This window comes from Dermochelys coriacea, chromosome 18 (assembly GCF_009764565.3).
Source record: "Dermochelys coriacea isolate rDerCor1 chromosome 18, rDerCor1.pri.v4, whole genome shotgun sequence".
NCBI classification, from domain to species: Eukaryota; Metazoa; Chordata; order Testudines; family Dermochelyidae; genus Dermochelys; species Dermochelys coriacea.
Genome location: NC_050085.1, coordinates 6,414,181 through 6,431,777, shown reverse-complemented (window position 1 = coordinate 6,431,777; position 17,597 = coordinate 6,414,181). Strand labels below are relative to the sequence as shown.

The following is a 17,597-nucleotide window of genomic DNA, read 5'->3' as shown; positions in this document are numbered from 1 at the left end:
CTTCTCTCATCATAGCAGGTCAGGCTCAAGGGTGGGGCTCCAGAAGACCCAGTGTCTCTTGGGATGCCAAAGGAAGGGGCCCTGGGTCCATCTGGCAGTGGTGGGGAGCTGGGCAGGGAGGTGGCCCCACTTTCCTTCTCAGCACCCCCAGTTCCGGTAGCTGAATTCAAACGTCCTGTGCAAGTGGGCTGACAACGGGGTGTTCCTCCTCCTCCTCACCTCGCTCACTAAAAAAGACGGGATTGGCCTTTTCCCTTCCCATGTGGGACTCTGAATCTGTTCCCCGCTCCTTTATAGCCCCGGCGGGGTGAGAACTGGCTTGGAATCAGACTCCTCAAGCTTCAGAGCTCCAGATGCAGCCCGTGGGGGAAGGGTTGTGTTTTTTTTTGTTTTTTGTTTGTTTGGTTTTTTTTTTTGGTTTTTTTTGGTTTTTTTTTTTTTGAAACAGTGACCAGCTCCAGCTGGTCCCCCCCCCTCCTGTGGATGTTTCCACCCCCTTGACTCAAGGCAGTTGCCCTTTCCTGTGATGCCACCCACATGCCTGTTCTCTGGGCTGCCAGCTGTGGGCTCCGAGCTGGCAGGTTTGCATGTGCAGACACATGTGTTGCACCCTGCGTGGGAAGGCTCAGCCCTGGCGCGTTGACTCTGGGCTCTTGGGAGGAGTGAGACGAGGAGTGAGAACAGAGCCTACAGCCCACGTGCAAATCACAGCACCCTCGTCTATTGTAGACATCAACGGGAGACCAAAGCAAAGCTTTGAGATGCTGCAGTACCCGTGCTCCAGCGCCAGTGCGGCAGCACTGCTGCATAGCCAGGGCACGGGCATTTTATCCACTGGCGCGTGCTTTTGTGACAGGGTGGTAACAACCTACGCAGGTGTCAGCACCAGTGCAGCTGTGCCATTGCTGGACCATGGGCAGTAATCTTTCCGAGTGGAGATAAGGCCTGAAGGAGCAAGGATTGGCCAACTGAGGGCTTCAAAGACTAGCACCAAAACCTTGGAGCTAGTCCACTGCTGGCTGGGGTGGTGTGTGCTCTCATCGGCGGGTGTTGCCTATTGGGCAGGCTGCTGTCAGCTGGGTAGCTGAACCTTCAGTGTGAACCCCACATTAAGAGACAAATGAGCCTTATTCACTCTGGTCTCTGTGTGATCTTGGGCAACTCTCTTCCCCGGACTGTGCCTCAGTTTCCCCATCTGTATCATGGGGACCGTTATCCTTGCCTATCTCACAGGGGCCTTTGTAAGAGTTTGTGTCTGTAAAGTGATTGGACTCCTTCAGACACAAGAGGCAGGAAAAGAGTTAAGTGTTTTATTATTTCCGGGCAAGCTCATTTGGCCTGATTTCAAAGGCACTGGAACATGGTGGGCCTGGAAGTTTTGACTTGGATTTATTGGCTTCATATGCCTCTCAGAGGCAAGACTGAGACAAGAAAGGGAGAGGGGAGAGTGTAATTGGGAGGAGTGAGAACAGAGCCTACAGACCTTTAGGATGATGGTCTTGTCCCTAGCCAACACCACAGGCTCCCTGTCCTGGAGCTAGGCCATCGGTTCTCAACCTATTTACCATTGTGGGTAGCATCCAATACTACCTGCGCCCCGAGGATGTCAGGTGGGCCGCAGCTGTGTGCTGTTTGGTCCGTGCATTGAGAATCACCGAGCTAGAGAAATCATGAATTTAAAATGTGAATGGGGCATGGAAAGTACCCTGGGCTTCCAGAAAAAGACACAAGAGTGTTTGCAAAAACCTACGTGGCTTTGTCAAGCCAAAAAAAAATGCCGGGGTTCTCTAACTCTGACCCCGATTCCGAGTGACAATATGTTGGAGGATTTTGTAGTCCTTGCTTCACCAGTGTTGTACAAGATGCAAAATACCCCTTGACACAAGGAGCATATGATCTAGGGGAGCAGTCGAACTTTGTCTGTTTCACCCCCGAGAGGGAAAAATCTTGCAATAAGCTTTCAATAATGTTGTGTATTTCACTGCCAGCTGCAGGGGCTGCAAGTTAGGATGGCAGGGTGTAGAGACAAAGTGGTGGAAGGCCTAGGGCTGGAATAGCAGGAGGTGCTGGAGACCTGGATTGAGGTGTATTGGCAACGCGGTGTGTGGTGGAGGGCAGGACTGGAGTGCCGGGGGAAGTGGGAAGTTGCAGGACAGGATTGAGGAGCGTGGGCAAACTGGAGGGGGAAGAGGAAAGGGTGAACCAGCAGGAGGCACTGTGTGTGGGGACGGAGGGGCATTGGCAGAACTGCAGATGAAAGCTTTGCAGCACCTTCCACCTTTCCACAGTTGCCTACAATTAACCATCAATTGTTTGTCTCTGAAATGCAATTCTCGAATCTCGCTTCCCAAAGCTATCGCGGCATTGCTTGTGCTTTGATGGGAGCCTGGCGTGACTCTCCAAAGCAAACTGCTCTTAGGAAGGGACACACAGAGCCTTCCAAGGAATCCTTCCCAACTGGGCTCAAATCTCTGCAAACCACTGAAAGCCAAGCACGTGCAAATAGCGAAGAACCCAGCATGGTCTTGTCTAGCCCGATGTCCAGACCTCAAATGCTAAGCTATCCCATCCTGCCTTGGGGCAAAGGCCCCACTCCCAGCACCCCTGTGCTCAGACTAGGACTCCCGGCAGCCAAAGAGGAACCTAGCTTGCTTGCTTGCTTGAAAAGTGTTTTTCTGGATCATTGACCTCATTCCTTTTCAAGCTGACTGCATCAAGGGGGCGTTTGGCCCTGGATTAATGGATTGGAAGCTGGGGAGGGGCAGGGGTGGTGGGAGAAGAGCATCAGCATGGGTAGAAATGGCCTCCTTCGATGCTCTGTGCACGCAAGCAGAGTTCCACAGCATTTCTTCAAAGGGGGGGAAATACCAGGAAACTTTCCTAAAGAACGAAGCGTATTACGTCTAGGCCTGTTTTAAGGACACTTTGCCCAGAGCATTGAGCAAGTATTTCCTTTTCGGTGAAGGACCTTGGGGGTGGGTAAGGGGCCGGGGGGGGGGGGGGTGAAGCATTCCAAGGAAAACAGGCATGGTCAGCGGGGGGAGAAAGAGGAAAGAAATTCTCCCCCTGTAGCTCAGGAGAGCAAGTCTCTATTCATGCATGGAGAAATCAAAGGACACTTGGAAAGAGCTGCTGGATGCATTAGAAGTGGGACTTTCAACCTGTAGACAGGCCCCTTAAATAGGAGGCTTTTGACCACAGTCTGTGCTAATTGCAGAGTTTGGCTATGTGATCCTACTCTACACCCACCCACCACCCCTGTACCTCTGCTATTTCTTAAAGGGACACACGCACCAAAGCGGCGATCTATGCCAGTGTATTTTTTCAGTTCACATCCAGTCTGGAAAAGAATCTTTTTAAAACATATCCTTCCCCCTCCCTCCCCATGTGATTTGCTATTCCTGCAGCTGCCAGACTGTTTTTGGCTCCTGTTCTGCAAACACCCACACCACCCTTGACTCGTACAGTGGCTACTCCTGGGGGTTAAATTAAGCATGTGAGTAAGTGCATGGGGGAGCCAGGTCTCTGTTTTGAGGGTGGGGAGTTGATAGAGGGGAATCCCCCCTCCCCTTTTTTTTTTTTTTAAATGTGCTTAACAAAGGTTATGCAGAGGTCCGTTAAGGACAAGTTAGCGGTGCTTTCACAAAGGAGTTTTGGGAAACAAGCTTCATACGCTGATAACAGGGATGACTTATCTAGAGGAGGAAAGACACGTTCCACCTTGCATGGGCACTAACGAGACACCGGCAGCACTCCAGGCAGTGGGTAAGCCGTCGCAATGGAATCTTTGCCAGAGAAGCTGGTAAACAGATGGGCAAAATATAGGGGAAAGACGAAGGGAGAAAAAGACACGGTTTTTGTTGGCACATTACCACCCCCTTGTCCCCCCTCCCTTCACAAGCTGCACCCGCAAGTCTTTTGGCTGGCAGCTGTACAACCTGCAGGGTGTATTCGAGTCTGAGGAAGCGCTCTGTCTTTCGCCAGCAGAAGTTGGTCCAATAAAAGATGTGGCCTCCCCCAGCTCGTCTCTCTAATATCCTGGGACCGACACGGCTACACAACACTGCGCCCAACACTTAAGCTTAAGCAGCATCTGCTCCTATCAGTACTGAGGTGCGAGTTCTCCAACGAAGCCTCAGCTGCGGCAAGAAAGAGGCAACGTCCTGCCGTCTGCGTGAACCCACTGCCCCAACAGGACGCCAGGGGGCGATACGCGGCTGGAGTTGCTTTGTCAGGTGACCCATTGACGCAAGGTCCCTGCCGCTTGTAGCAGTTGAAGATTCCACAGCACGATTTCTGTTTTTCTTTGTAACCTTTTCAAATGAGTATTTGCATATCAATCTAAAACCAAGAAATTGGCTAGTTATTATCTAGCACTCTTCATCCCGAGATCTCAAAGCACTTTACAAAAGTATGAAAGAATCATCCCTTTTTAACAAATGGGGAAACTGAGGCACAGGGCGGGGAAGTAACTTGCCCAAGGACCCAGGAATACAACCCTGGCCTCTTTTTCCTACTCTCACCACCCAATTCACGTCATTAAATTGAGCTGAACTCCAAAAGGAAACCCACTTACTCTACAGTGCATTTAATGAATTGGTAGGAATTATGCCAGAAATACTTTCTTTATAGAATCTCAGGTCCAAGACTGATTTTTCCAACCTGGGATCCACTTACTTAGTAACTAAGGGTACGTCTACACAGCAAAACAACACAGCGGCTTCCAGTTTCAGAGCCCAGGTCTACAGACTTTGGATCAGCAGACTCTCACTACAATTCTAAAAATAGCCATGTAGACGTTCTGGCTCCAGCTGGTGCTTGGGCTCTGAAGCCTGGAAAGGGAGATCGGTTTCAGAGCCCCATCCCAAGCCGGAATGTCTACATGGCTGCGAACCCAAGTCTGTAGACAGAGGCTCTAAGATTCACTGCTGCGTCGTCTTTTGCTGTGCAGACGTATCCTAACACACGTTGGCTTTCAGTTCTCCATGGGCAAAACCAGGCTACATCTTTGGTTTCGTGCCCAAATCTGAAGTTGTTTTGGTGTATTTGTTAGTTCTGCAGGGGATACAGAGCATCCATAGTTGGTCCTGGCTTCTCAGATTTTACTGGAGAGCTTGTTAGTTGAGGGAAATGTTTACTTCTTTGCTAGAGCGTTCTGCACGGATATTGTAAAACTGGTAGGTAGTTTAACATGCTGCAGAACTGGGGACCCTTCAGGAAATTTTTCCAAAAAACTTTCTGGCAAAAGTGAAATATCCAACTAAGTTATTGTTTTTATCTCAGGGCTTGCATACTTCCCTCACCCCCTTGGGCATTGGGAATGACCCCATAGCAAGCACTGCTTAACCACTCAAACTCCTCTGGGAGCAATTACCATACTTTCTGCCCCATGATGTTCCCCTTGGGTTTCAGTGGGGTTGGTTGGTTTTCTTCACTTCTTGTGCCAAGCTAGGGTGTTTATACTTAGACCTGATTTTTTTTAATGGAAAACATTGAATTTTTGCTGGAAAAAAAGAAAAAAACTTCCACCTCAAAACCTCAAAATTTTTATTTGAAAAGCTGCATGGGAATTTTAGTTCAGTGGTCTCATGCCTCCATTTTACTCTATGGGCCAGCTTCCTGATCAGACTACATCTCCCACGATACACCGTCACCCTTCTTGTTGAGCCACGATGGTGTATCACAGCAGATGTAGTCGGAACCTGCCTGTAGAGGAGAATGCGGCCACGAGCTGGACACCAGCTCCCAGAAGGCACTGCAGCAGCATTCCTGAATCACATTTTTTCGGGTTGTCAGTTTTTCGACTAAAAGCTGAGATTTGCAGTGGGAATCGGACGCTTTCCACGAAAAAAACTTCTTTAATCTGCGCCCCAATTTTCCATCAAATAAACAGTTTCCACCGGGCCCCGTGCTGCTGCACTCTATCGCACAGCCATGACATTCCACCCCAGAGGTGGCTGCATTTCAGTGGGAGGAGAAGAGAATGCTGAAGCATGTGATTAGTCAAGGACTACTAATGAACATGTGAGGACCATGCTGATATAGTTACCATCTTTGAGCAATTCCCTGTGTGTTGAGAGAGGAGAACAGAGGGTTAAGATGAAGGTTGGGAAGCCAGGACAGCGATTCAGAATAGACGTGTGTCAGTGCTGACCATCGCTTGAGGTTTTGGATTGAGTCAGAGGCCATCTTTGGAAGTGACTCAACACACACCCAGGGGTACTGCCTTGTTCTGCCTTCCTTTTGAGGCTGATGCTACCTGGAGTCACTTCCCTGCCCTCCGCTTAGGGCATCATCCGTGATGCCTCCGCTGATTCCCCTTTGGATGTCTCCTGGCTTCAGATGATCCTGGTGTTAAAAACAGCGAAAAAACAAACAGCTGAGTAAAGTCAGGCTAAGTATTGACAACCCTGGTCATGTTTTCCCCATGTGATGGAGCGGGATTGATGTAGATCAAGAGAAATGACGTTCTCGCCACTTGTGCAACGTTCTCCTGAACCAGAGTGGCTGAGATGAGTCTGTTCCACTCCAAGATCAGGTCGCCATCCCACTCCTTGCTTCCCCGAGGGATGTGGAGGAGGAAGATGGATCAAGTTCGCCTGTGTTGGCTTGGATTGAAAGCCATTTCACTACTGAGTCATTGGAAGACTTTCAGTTTCATGTGAACGTGGGGGCGGGAGGGTGAAAGGCTGGAAGGAAGGGTGGTTTTGTGGTTAGTGCATTGGACTGGGACTCAGGAGACCTGGGTCCAGTGCCTCCCTGTGTGACCTTGGGTAAGTCGCCTCATCTCTCTGTGCTTCAGCGCCCCGTCTCCACCGTGGAGATCATAGTTCTCCTACCCTTTCTGGCTTGGATGGAAAGTCCACTAGGGCAAGGACTCGCTCTTGCAGGGTGTATGTTCTGCCCCTACCTCAATGGGACTCTGATCTTAGCTGGGGCCCGTTAGGATTAGCAGGAAGTGAACGGTGCTGGATTGACAGCACTGAAGGCCTCTGTTTAGCCGCAGAATAGAGATCACACGTTGGCGGCAGTACAGGCTTTCTCCAGGTTCCTGCCCTTCCCTCCCTGCTCTCCCAGCATGCCTCCATCCATCCCCAGAGGGACCCTCCCTAAGGGCCGGAGGAGAATTCAGTCTCTAATGGTCCTTCACCTTGCTGGAGAAGTAAGTGCCTGTCTCCACAGTGGTGGCTTTGGGATATAGACACCAGTCCCGCTAGGAGCTGGACTGAGATCCCCCAACCCTGCGCTGGCGTGAGGATGAGCTGGTGACTCTGATGCTGCTCACAACAAACCGAATCAGAGATCACAGCTCCTCCTCCTCTCCAATCCAGCATCCGTGATGGGCTATTGCCAGGAGATGATTAGCCTGCTCCCCCCAGGGCGCTGTGACTCAGATAGGCATCTTGTTTTGGGAAGAAGGGTGCTCTCGCTCACCTCCCACCATCAGGACACGCTTGGGGAGATGTTAAGATCCGCCAGCCACTTGGCTCAGTGTCAGACAGCTGTTCACCCTGTGTGGATGCAGTAAGAACAAGGAAAGTACGTGCTTATGTCAAGTGACCTTTGGAAAATGAGCCCAGCATGTGTTCTCACTTAGCTGGGCTGGGCTTGCCCTCCAGAAACTTCCATCACCCCAGTGGAAAGAGCCTGACTGTGTGGATTTTAATTGGGAACAGCCTGCCTTCAGCACTGGAGTTACCTGTGCACACTGGTGCTCCAAGGAAAGTGGCCGATGGCATTGCCTGTTCCTTGTTGGGGAACTCGGGTTCAAATCCAGCCCTAGTCACTTGTGCAAGGAGTTTGGCAGCATCACTTCTTGGCACCCTTTGGATACAGCATAGCACAGTTCCCTCTGCCTGGCAGCCTCTGTTCTTGAGGCCCAGTGTAGGAGAAGCAAGGGTTTTGCAGGCCAGGGCTGAGTGCTTTGTTGGATGGGGAGCTTGGAACTGGATTACTATGGGGTGTTGCAAGACAAGAGTGTGGAGCAGTGGCAGAAATATGCATAGGACCCAGGACTGGGTAAGGTAGGGTTGCCAACTCTCCTGGTTTCACCGGGAGTCTCCCGGAATCAGGCCCTATCTCCCAGGGGATACTGAAGCCAAACCGGGAGATTTGAGGCCGCTAAAAGTCTGGCAGTGCAGCGGGGTTCTGCATGCTGCCCCCTCCTGCAGGCTCCCTCCCCCTGGCTCCGCGCAGCTCCCGGAAGCTCTCCATTGGCCAGAAGCTGCAGGTGGGGGCAGCGCGCCAAGCCCCCATGGCCGCCCCTCCCCCTAGGAGCCAGAGGGACAAGCTGGCCACTTCCTGGGAGCCATCTGAGGTAAGCATCACCCGGAGCCCACAGCCCTCAACTCCTCCTGCACCCAAACTCCCTCCCAGAGTTTGCACCCCTTCCTGCACCCCAACCCCCTGCCCCAGGCTCAGCCCGGAGCCCCCTCCCACGCTGAAAACCCCTCGGCTCCAGCCCAGAGTCCGCACCCCCCCACCCCCCTGCCCAAGCCCAGTGAGGGTGGGGGAGAGCAAGCGACGGAGGGAGGGGGATGGTGTGAGTGGGGCGGGGCCTTGGAGAAGGGGCGGGGCCTCAGGGACGGGGCGGGGCAGGGGCATGACAAGGGTGTTTGGATTTGTGTGATTAGACAGTTGGCAACCCTAGGCCTGGGTTTCATGGGCCTGTCCTGCTTTGACCCCCCCCCCAAAAAACCCCTGTCCTGGTTGAAGGGCCCCCAAACCGAGAGGTATATGGACCTAGTGCACAGGATCGCAGTGCCACTCAGGTTTGGCCCGTCCAACCCTCTGTCTCCATCTGCAGCGGGGCAGAAAGGTCGAACCTGAGGGGCGGGGCGGGGCGCTTTAGCCATTGGAAATGTTGGGAGGGATGAGGAAAGGTGCAGTGGTAGAAGCGTGTGTTTGTGCGGGGGCAAGGTCCCAGCCTGCTAGCCGATGGTGCGACGTAAACCAGAATTAAGGTGCATTGGCTGGTCAGGGATAGATGCTGTCTGCTGTGTTGTCTCAGAGCAATGAAATTCATCGTGTTCCCCTACAATCCTTCTGAAAAAGAAATGGTGAAATATCGTCAGTTCGCTCTTACGGGGCCCCTTTCACCTGATCTTTAATGCTTTACAAAGGAAGGTCGGTAACATTATCCTCACTTTGCTGATGGGGAAACTGAGGCATGGCGGTTGTCCAAGGTCATGCAGCACATCTGCATCAGAGCTGGAAGCCGAACCTGTCTCTTCTGGCTCCCAGCCCGGTGCCCTATACATCTAGCAACAGGCACTGGGCACGCTCCTGGTAGAACGGTAGTCAGTGCAATTCTATCGGTGCTAGACCTCTCTTGTTAGAGCTTGGAGAAGAGCTTTCCAACGAGGCTTTCTGCCATGTGCGCAGAGGTCATGCTCTGCTTCCATCAGGAAGGGAATGAATGCTGCATGTTCCAGCGATTCACCAGCATCAGTGGACTTGGGTGGGGGCTTGGGCCCATTATAGTCGACAGCATGGAACACACCTTTAAAAAAATAAGCTGGTCTTGGCAGGGAGCATGCACATGGAGGAGCTGCTGATGGTTTCCTGATGGGGGAGGAAGGGATGGTCTTGTGGTTAAGGGGCAGGGGAGTCAGGACACGGGTTCCAGTCTCTTCTCTGCCACTGACGTACTGTGGGGCCTTAGTTAAGTCACTTAAATTCTCCAAGCCTCAGTGTCTCTGTCTGTGATGGGAGGATGATCCTCAAAGGGGGGGCAGTTCAGGCTTCATTAATGTTTTGTCAAGTAGCTTTGAAACCCGTGGCTGGGAGATGGCACGGAAGTGGCAGGTGTTCGAAAGTGTTAATTCTCAGTGTTTCTATGGAGAAGAGCTTAGAGCTAGATGTGCAGGAGCCGTTAGTGGGTCCGACTTGTCCAGCCAGCGGCCACAGTAATTTCACACCCATTGGCCTGGGAGACGACGACGAAGCATCAACAAGAGGAGGGTGTAGAATGCCCCTTTGGTATCTCGGCAGTATCCCCAGGAGACACCTAGGGATTGTCTCTATAATGAGATGGTTGGGATGACGTCCAAAGCCTCCTGCTAATCCCTTCTCCCGTCTTCTTTTCCAGACTTCCCAAAGCTCCTCCAACTACCTCCTGCGCTGCTCCACTCCTCCCCGCTGCCCCCCGTGACCATGAGAGCAGTCTGTCTCATCTTGCTGTGTCTGCCAGGTGAGTGCAAGGCATCCCAGCCCCGAGCCCGCTGGCATGGGCAGGCCAGCATGGCATGCGTGTACCTTGGAGAAAAGTGACCTGGTGCACCTGGTAGGGTCACTGTGAGGGTCACCCACCTGGTCAGTGATGGACCAAACCCAGAGGGTGGGGGGGAGGCACAGTCCCTCTCCCACAGAGCCTCTGATCTAAGCAGAAGAATGACACTGTTCAGGTGTACGATGCACTGACCGACCAGCTCTCCAAGTGTTGCCAAGTTTTCATCTCCTGAAGCTCGGACTCAAATGCCTCTCCTGGGATTGGCAGTCACTGCTCGGCCTCCCGGAAGAGGGGCATGGAGGGGGAGGAGTGATCCGAAGCGATTTAAAGGGGAGAGGGAGTTTGAACCCTATGGGGCAATGTGGCAGAGGGTAGAAAGTCAAGAGCAGGGGGAGGGGCAAAGCAGTCTCCATCCACGGGGCTTCAGGAGCGAATAGAAAAAAAGGGAACTGAGGACAGGACTGCCTAGAGGCTACAGCAGTGGATTGGCCTTAATGGGCCTGGGTTCAATTCCCTTCTCTGTCGCAGATTCCCTGTTTGTCACTTAGACTCTCTGGGCCTCAGTTTCCTCATCTGTGAAATGTGACGACATCCCTTCCCTACTCTCTGGCAGTGCTGAGGGGTTGGCCGCTGCTTTGAGATCCAGGGACACAAGATCCTATGTAACAGCAGATTATTGCATCGTTAATAACATTTTATGTACTTGTCCCTGTTGGCGCGCGGAGGGATGGGGCGGGGAGGCGCCGGGGAGACGGCATCACTGTTGATTGTTGGTTTATGTGGATAATTAACGAGGCTGTAGGGCGTCTGTCCCCGGAGCAGGGCAGGAGGATGGCGGTGGCTCTGTGAGGTTAGAATGCATGTCTCCAGCCTGGGCAGCGAAGAGGCTGCTGGTCCTAGTTAGGGTTGCCAACTTTCTATTTGCAGGAAACCAAACACCTTTGCCCCATCCCTTCCCCAAGACCTCGCCCCTTCTCCAATGCCCTGCCCCCACTAATTCCTTCCCCCCTCCTTCCATCACTTGCTCTCCCCCAGTCTCACTCACTCATTCATTTTCACCAGGGGCCAAGGGATTTGGAGTGCAGGAGGGGGCTCTGAGCTGGAGCAAGGGGTTGGGGTGCGGGAGGGGGTATGGGGTGTGGGCTTCAGGAGGGGGTTTGGGGTGCAGGCTCTGGGCAGCGCTTACCTTAGATGGCTCCCGGAAGCGGTGACATGTCCCTCTGCCTCCTAAGTGGCCCCGGGGGCTCTGCGCACTGCCCTCACCCGCAGGTGCTGCCCCCGCAGCTCCCGTTGGCTGTGATTCCTGGCCAATGAGAGCTGCAGAGCCGGTGCTTGGGGCGGGGGCAGTGCGCAGAGCCCCCATGGCCATCCATGCGCCTAGGACCCAGAGGGACATGCCAGCAGCTTCTTGAGAGCCAGGCAGGGAGCTTACCTGCCCCGCTGTTGGCAGCCAACTGGACTTTTAATGGCCCAGTCAGTGGTGCTGACCAGAGCCACCAGGAGGTCCCTTTTCAATCACCGCCTGCCCAGAGGGTAACAAATGTGGAAAACATTCCCAGGTGGGGCCAAGAGAGACCAGAGCATATATGCATTGGCGCTGGACAGGGAGTGGGGAGCGAAAGACTAGAGGAGAGGTGAGGGGCGTGGGGGGTAGGGGAAGGGACCAGGCAGGGCACAGAACAGATGGTGACCCATGTGGTTCCATCTCTTAGAGCCTTCCTTACGTGACAATGGTTGCAACAAGAGATCTCAGTGGAAGGCTGATGAACCCATAGGATGCCCCAGGCCCAGCTACTTACAACACAGCAATTGTGTAATTAGGACCCAATCCAACAAGGCACTGAGCACCCACCATTCAGCAGCCACAGGGGAGGGGCTGCTCAGCACCTAGTAGGTGGATACTGTGCAGAGCTAGCGAGCAGGCCTGTAGCAGGTGGCATAAGAACCATGCAGCAGCCTGGCGCTTGGGCTGTGCCTTGGTCAAGCAGTCGGAGATGGGTCTTCCCCTCTAACTCCAGGCGCTCCCCTGAGATTTTCATCAGACTGCCCGCTGCCATGCCACTCCCAGCTGGTACCCCTGAGGGCAGGCCCAACCAGCCCACACAGAGGCAGCGCCAGTGAGGAGAAGGAGCCGACTCGTCTTTGCCCAGCTGCCTGATGGCCACTGTCAGGTGGGGAGGGAGGGAGAAGGTGCTGCTCAGAGGTGGCCCATCCTGCCACACATCCCACAATACAGAGCTGGTGGCAGGAACCTGGGCCAGGCAGGTAGAGGAGGGAGGGGTGTGAGCGGGTGGGCAGACAATCTAGGAGGAGATGCAGCAGGGAGAGAACTTTGTTGAGGAAACCGAGAGTGAGACATAACCAACGCCGAGGTGGGTCGGGGGCTAACTGAGCTGAGGCACTTCTGTGCCCTTGTTCAGCGTAATTGGACTGTTCTGGGGATTTCCGTCTGTCTCTCTTCAGCCTGCCCTGTTTGGGATCCTCCTTGCAAACAGCTTTGCACTGCTGGAGCTTCTGCAGTTGGCTCCAGCTGGCAGCCAGGGGGTGGCTCCATGGCTGGCGTTCCTCTGAGGCTGAGACGGTCTGTGCTCTTCATAGGGGGGAGGGTTAACAATGTCACCTTGAAAAGGGGGAAGGGGAGGAATTTGCAGACAGCAGGTGTCCCCAAGCCACTGAAGAGCGGGGAGGTGGGTGGTGGTTATATGACAAGAGCACCCTGAAATCATGGCCCCGTTGCACTAGGAACTGCACAGTCGGTCCAGTAAAGCAGTTCATGCCTCTGGAGCTTGCAATCCAACTAGCTCAGAAAAAAGGAAGTTTTGCTATCCCCATTCTACAGATCAGGGAAACTGAGGCATGGAAAGATCGTGGTTTGCTCAGTGTCACACAGAAGAGCAGAGCTTGGAAATGAACCCCGGTCTCCTGCATCCTCATCCAGTGCCATAAGCACAGGGCTGTCCTTCCTCTCAGGGTAAGTCTCCACTGCAGAGAAAAAGCCGTGGCAGCAAGTCTCACAGCCTAGCACTAGACTAGCCATGTAGACGTTCTCATTCGGGCTGGAGCCCTGGCTTTGAGACCCTCCCCCCTCACCAAGTTTCCGAGCTCAAGCTCCAGCTGGAGCCTGAATGTCTACACTGCTGTTTTTAGCCCTGCATCCTCTGAGCCCCATGTTCTTGAATCAATTGACCCAGGCTCTGAGACTCGGTGCCCAGGGTTTTTCTTTACAGTGTAGACGTACCCTCAGGCACGTGCCTTTCACTAGCTTGTTCACTGACTTCTGTGGGCTCCTGTCTCCACTATGAAAGGTCTCAGACCCTGTGATGAATCTCAAGATTGGGCCTTGAAAACACATTTCAGGTCCTGTGGTTTTGCTGGCCTATTTGGATGTGAGGAAAACTTTGAGACTAAAGTCCAAACTAGACCCAGTGCAAATCCATTGACATCACTGCAGCAACAGCTGCTTCCACCAGGGCTGAATTTGCCCCCACTTCTTAGTGATTTTCCACAATCTCTTCCCATTCATTTAATTTTTGTTGTTTATAAAACAATGTGTTCCTGGAAACATTTCCATGGACTGATCCTGGAACGCCGTCCTGGGGTGAGAGGAGTTGCGTGGGATGAATCAAGTAGTCAGACCCTGGCTACATTAGCCAAGGGTGACAGGTGATTTCATGCACAAGCCCCCTGCCCATCTCCCCAGATGGGGTTGAAACCAGTTTGCTCCTTTCTACACTAATGACCAACTCACTCTCGACCTCAGTTAAGGATCAGAGTCTGGGAGAAATGGGGGGGGAGGATCTTGTGTTGCACACCTGTTGTCAACCGGTTTCAGAGTAGCAGCCATGTTAGTCTGTATTCGCAAAGAAGAAAAGGAGTACTTGTGGCACCTTGGAGACTAACAAATTTATTTGAGCATAAGCTTTCGTGAGCTACATCCGATGAAGTGAGCTGTAGCTCACGAAAGCTTATGCTCAAATAAATTTGTTAGTCTCTAAGGTGCCACAAGTCCTCCTTTTCTTCTGTTGTCAACCGTGAGTCATTCCCAAATACAATCTATAGTTAACCTCCAATACTTCTCACCTTGTGCCAGGAGGAATCCCTGCCCAGCAAAACAGAGCTCACTTTGTGATAGTCTGCGGGCTACTGCAGCTGAAAGATGGAAAACTGGCCTCTCGGGTGCTGCTGGCACAGCCATGCAGCTAGGTGAGAATGAGTTTCCGGGTACAGCTGAGTCTAGCCCCTTCTCCGTGTAGGGTTTTAACCAGTAGAGAGCAGATTTCCTTTGTGAGCTTTAGATAAATCAGAGGTTGACTAGGGTAGGGGTGCCCTAGGCATTCATGGAGTCCGGCCCCTTACAAAGACCCATCTTTCAGAAGTGTCTGATTAATAGATTCATAGATACTAAGGTCAGAAGGGACCATTCTGATCATCTAGTCCGATCTCCTGCACAACACAGGCCACAGAATCTCACCTACCCACTCCTGTGAAAAACCTCACCTATGTCTGAGCTATTGGAGTCCTCAAATCATGGTTTAAAGACTTCAAGGTGCAGAGAATCCTCCAGCAAGTGACCCGTGCCCCATGCTACAGAGGAAGGCGAAAAACCTCCAGGGCCTCTTCCCATCTGCCCTGGAGGAAAATTCCTTCCCGACCCCAAATATGGCGATCAGCTAAACCCTGAGCATATGGGCAAGATTCACCGGCCGGATAATACAGAAAATTCTTTTCTGGGTAACTCAGATCCCATCCTATCACAGGCCATTAGGCCTATTTACCATGAATATGCCTCATCTCTTAGAGTATTTGTCAAGGACAGTGGTGATGAGCGTGTCTGTCGCACAAGGGAATACTGGAACCAACGCCAGCCCCCGCTCTATGCTAGAAGCAGCTTCTACAATGTAGGACATAGCTTCAGTATCCCCAATCCCAAGCGTTAAAAAAAATCATGAGTCCAGCCCCCAAAATCATGAGATTTGCTTTAAAATTGTGAGATTTAAGAAAATACATGTTGGGGGTGTTTTTTCCCTTTCCTTCCCTTCTGGTTTGTGAGCCTCTTGGATACACTTGGTTGGTATTTGCAAGCTTTTCTCCATACTCATGAATGCTAGAAACTTTTTTTTTTAAATGAAAGTTAAGATTCTCGTACATTCACATGACTTCAGGAGCTGGGGACTTTTAAATCCAGTATCACAAGAGTTGGCAACACTGCAGTTGTGTCCTCATGCTTCTCTAGACCTGAATTTGCTGTTGACAACAGATAACAGCTGTGAATCATTAAATGTGCAAAACCTGCCGAAACGTCTCAGCAGTTAAATCCGATGCATAAGTGCTGTCCAAGCAACAAAGGCACAATCTCTGCTCTCAGGAAGAATCTGTCATGTACAGACAGTATGTCTAGACTAGGATAGAGGTGTGTTGGAGAGGGGAAAGGTGGTTTAAACATATGAGCTAAAACCTTTTAGCGAACATAGCTTTAAACCCTAGTGTAGTCAGGGCTCCCCTGCTGTGGAAAAGCTTTCCAACTTATAAGGACAGATAGACACTGGAAGAGGTTACCTAGGGAGGCTGCAGAGTTGCTGGAGGTTTCTAAGAACAGGTTGGACAAACACGTGCCAGGGATGGTCTGGGTTTACTTGATCCTGCCTCAGCACAGGGGGCTGAACTTGGTGACCTCGTCCAGCCGTACATTTCTATGATTCGATGAACCAGCTCACACATCTTGTCTTGCCTACACCACGGTTTTAAAATGTGTTACTAATGACCCCTGGCGCATATCTGGCGCTTTCCATCAGTAGCTCTCAAAGTGTTTTACAAAGGAGGCCAGGAGTGTTACCATCACTTTACAGATGGGGAAATGGAGGCACAGAGTGGGGACATGACATGCTCACCCAGCAGTGGTAGAGTCAGGGATAGAACGCAGCTTCCCTGAGACACCTGTATGCTTGTGGATTGCTCTCAGTGCACAGAGTTGCTGTTCAAACCTTCTGCAAAATCAAAGGTCGCTAGAAACATTTCTCTGAATTTCTTCAAATATTCTGATTGCTTCATTATGTTTTGGGCTTGGAGGGACCCCAGTCCCTAGCAGCATGTGCAGCCCTAATGTTGCAGCCTCCTGCTATTACATGAGATCCAGCAAGTGAAACCAGCCAGCCTATCTGATTCTTGAGTGGAACTGAAAGAAGCAAAGTGGCACTAACAGTGAGAAATATGCACTAAACGTGAAGAGTCGAGTTTGTGAAAGAACATGCTTTTTAATGCGGTGTCACTTTAAGGCTGTGTGTACATGGGAGTGGAGAGGAACCAGTTTTACCATTTCATGACTATTTTTGAGGGAGTCATATCCCAGGTGAGTCCCCTTCCACGCCCTTGGCTCGGCTGCATCTTTCCCTCTCTGATTGAGACCAGAAATTCCATCCTGGACCTGCGAAATCTCCGTGAAAGTTTCATCAGAACCATACATGCCCTAGGAATCTTTCAACAAAATTGTTTTGACCAACTTTAGTGTGTGCTTTTTCAATGAAAGCTTCTTGGGGAATCTCCCCCCTGCCAGCAGGAGCACGAGTGTAGACGGTGCTCGGGCATTTTCACCATCGTGTCATCTGAACTTGGCAGGTCTATAAAATACCTGTGGTCCCTGAGGCCTGTCTATACTTGGGCTCTCGCTGCCACTGGCAGAGCTGTGCCTTCGATAGAGGGTTGTTGGGGGTGGCGAGACTTCCCCAAAATGGCTGGTTTTGAGAAGGCTGAAGTTTGACTCAGATGATCAGTGGCAGCTGTGGCGAGGGATTCAGAAGGGTGGCAGCCAGGTGAGTACGGCAGCAGATTTCATAAGCCGGCAGGGGCTCAGCTCGGGCTGGGGTTCGGCTAGCCGGTTGCTTCGGGGGTCGGGCTGGCGCTCAGGGGCTGGAAGGCGGCCAGGGGGTTGAGGAGGGGGTGGGCTCGGGGCTCTGGTGGGTGAGGGGGTAGGGCCTCAGGCAGAAGGGGTGGGCCTGGGGGACTAGCTGGGTGTATTTTTTAGAGGTGCAGATAGGGAAGGGGCAGTGGGTAGTGATCTCCACTGGACGTTCGGCCTGTGTTTGTTTTATACGTGAAGTGTGTGTGGCAGGGAGGAGAGACCCTGTGGGAATTTCCAGACTTCCATGTGCATCCCGAGGGGAAGTGCATTTTCCAACCCCACCATGGGGCCTGAAGATGGACGGGAAACAATGGGTGCTGAGCAGTGATTCGGCTCTTACAGCTTATTGCAAGGTTTGGGGTTTTTACCTGGCCTTGAGTCATGTTAGGCTGTTGCTCTTTCTGGGCCTAAGCCAGCTCTTCCCCTTCCTCCTCTGCCATCTTCTGCTTTGTGGAGGAGCTCTTGTTCTGT

The 17,597-nt window shown here is 52.1% G+C and overlaps 1 protein-coding gene and 1 long non-coding RNA gene across 3 annotated transcripts in view; one reads left to right on the top strand and one right to left on the bottom strand.

Moving 5' to 3' along the window:
* The window catches only part of MFAP2 (microfibril associated protein 2), a 31,647-nt gene that overhangs the window by 2,786 nt on the left and 11,264 nt on the right, over positions 1–17,597 (top strand). For both annotated transcript variants that reach the window (XM_038376673.2, XM_038376672.2), the window contains exon 2: positions 10,091–10,192. In XM_038376673.2, the coding sequence (XP_038232601.1) occupies positions 10,156–10,192 (37 nt within the window). In that variant the 5' untranslated portion in view covers positions 10,091–10,155. The remainder of the gene's footprint in view (positions 1–10,090; positions 10,193–17,597) is intronic.
* On the bottom strand, positions 4,023–7,845 carry LOC122457027. The gene is made up of 3 exons (XR_006276288.1): positions 7,435–7,845; positions 6,050–6,348; positions 4,023–4,341 (listed from the first exon to the last, which is right to left on the bottom strand). It is a non-coding gene; the product is annotated as an uncharacterized LOC122457027 (long non-coding RNA).